A 2,500-nucleotide genomic window follows, 5' to 3' on the forward strand; every position below is an offset into this window, starting at 1 on the left:
GGGAGAGAGAGAGAGAGAGAGAGAGAGAGACATAGGGAGGGAGACAGACACACAGAAAGTCAAAACTGATACTGAGTCGGACGTGATGACTGATGACGGGTAAGTGTAGTGGTGAGCGTGTTTGAATCCACACTGAAAGGTGCTAGGTTTGAGCCCCCATCCCTGAAGCTCATTCATAAACTGCATCTAAAAAAAAGGTTGACTGTGATGTCTGGATAACGTGTGTCTGCAGCATCTGCCCTGCGTGTATTTACACCACGGTAAGTGATTCGGTGTGGATGGTGTGACTGACACACTCGTTTCCTGACTACACGATGGCGGGCTGGTGTGTGTGCGTGCGGTAGAGTGTGTGTGAGGTGGAGAGTGTGAAATGGAAGGTTTTTTAGTGGCAGCTTGCTAAAACAGCGGGCTCAGATCCAATACGTGGTCGCATTTTCACAAACAACCCACCCACACACATCTGATTCACATCTGCTGCTCAGCTCTCTCTCTCTCTCTACCTAAAATTTGTAGCATATATAGTGTTAAGTTTTTTTGTGTGAACAAAAGGGCAGAGTTGAACCCCTGCTGCTCCTATTTGCATGCATGCAAATTCAGACAAACCTTATTTATGTGCGTCCCGATACTCACAAACCACACACACACACAGGCGAACACAACGACGCCTCAGCGCACAGCAGAACGTAAACACTAACACGTACTATATGTACAGTACACCGGGGAGGGTGGGGGAGAGAGGGGGAGGGTGGGGGAGAGAGGGGGAGGGGGTGGGGGAGAGAGTGCCATGCCAGGTGTAGAAATAGGATGAAAGTTGGTGAAGTGGAAGAATCGGGAGTTAGGGAGGGGCGGGGGGAGACGGGTGAGGCGACAGAGACGGGGGGGGGGGGGGGGGGGATGGGGTTGCCAGGGAACATATGTGGGGGTGAGGGATCAGCGTGGGGGCGACAGGACGGAGGGAACGCGGGCTGACAGGGCGACGCTGGATGTGTGAGGCCAGGATGAGAGGAGGAGGAGGAGGAGGAGGAGGAGGAGGCTGGGAGACAGAAGCCCTGATTGGGAGGCAAAGGGAACGTGCACCGACACGTTTAATGACACACTCTTCTAACACCTCGTGTGATTGCCAGGCAGCACGCCGTAGTTATTGCTGCTATCCATGGCCATGATTATGACTAGTGGAAAGACTATTATGACTATTAGGATGATTATTATTATTAGTCCTAAATGCGGTGCCTTCCTTGTATCTACCGTTTAAAAGCTATTCCCCCGACACGGGTTGAAGATTGGGCACTTGTACTTTGACTTTTCGGTTTCCCAAATATTGGGAGAATATTTGTACCAGAAAATAGAAGTGTTATGATGTTAATAAAAATGAAAGAGGTAAAGCAGGCATGAGGCTGCATGAAGTCATGTTTGGTGACGCAGCATAAAAACAAAAAGGCGTCAGTCAACAGTCACCTTCACACAACCACCCAGGTCACCCTAGCAACCGCCTAGCAACCACCTAGCAACCTCCTCGAGACCCCCCAGGACCCCTAGTAACAACCTAGCAACGCCATAACCTCTAGCAGCCTCCCAGAACCAGCCAGGACACAACGTAAGCAATCGGCCAGAGAACCCTCGTCACCACCGAGAAACACCCTAAAAACCATTGCAAAACACCATAGCAACCATCTAATAACTCCCTAGCAACAAACCGCAACCGCCAACGTTTTAATCAGCAACCTTCAGTTTTGATCAGAAAAGTCCTCCTAATCCACTTTATATGATTAAACACACACACGTGAGAAATGTAAATTATCAATCGCGCCTATCAAGTATTGACACGATATCCTTCTCGTTTCCATGACAACATACATATATTCAACGTATACCCGCTCAAAAACAGACGCTGTTTGGTTAAGGGTAATTCCAAGGTTGCGTTCTCCACATCCCACCATCTGGAGAGAAATCTGGGGATTGTGGAATACGGGGTAGAAAACGATATTTATTTAAACAACCACAAAGGCGTTCAGAACACGGCGAAAATAATAATAATAATAATATATTTCATTTATGGGCGCCTTTCTCGACACTCAAGGTCACCTTGCAAAAAGAAACATTCATAGAGCAAGCAAAAAAAACAACAACAACAACAACAACATAATAAAACAGTGCGCAAGAGAAAAGAGTGGGGCCATTCTAGTCCCAAGAATGCATCTGACTTAAAGGGAGCAGGCTTGTCTGAATAGGTGTGTTTTCAGGTATGGGACCGAGCAGAGCAGAACGCAGTGATCTGGGGATGAAGGTCGAACGCCCACCAGAAGGTCAGCGATGGGGGGAGGGGCCAGCCTGAGCCGCCGGGCAGGTGAGCAGCTGGGGCCGGAGAAGCACAGACCAACACACACACATGCACCGCCTCTGACCGGCGCTGGGACGGACACGCACAGATGGACACATGGCAGGCACACACTCACACACACACACACCGCTGTGTTGGAGTTCTGATGATGATACGAGGGGC

The 2,500-nt window shown here is 49.4% G+C and overlaps 1 protein-coding gene across 1 annotated transcript in view; it reads right to left on the reverse strand.

Annotated features, from left to right (window-relative positions):
* syne1a (spectrin repeat containing, nuclear envelope 1a) overlaps positions 1-2,500 on the reverse strand; it is a gene marked incomplete at its 5' end in the record, with an annotated part of 172,465 nt that overhangs the window by 114,340 nt on the left and 55,625 nt on the right. The window contains 1 exon segment of the mRNA XM_079754209.1: positions 2,298-2,352. Within this exon segment, the coding sequence (XP_079610335.1) occupies positions 2,298-2,352 (55 nt within the window).

This window comes from Pollachius pollachius (assembly GCF_949987615.1).
Source record: "Pollachius pollachius genome assembly, chromosome: 16".
NCBI lineage: Eukaryota > Metazoa > Chordata > Actinopteri > Gadiformes > Gadidae > Pollachius > Pollachius pollachius.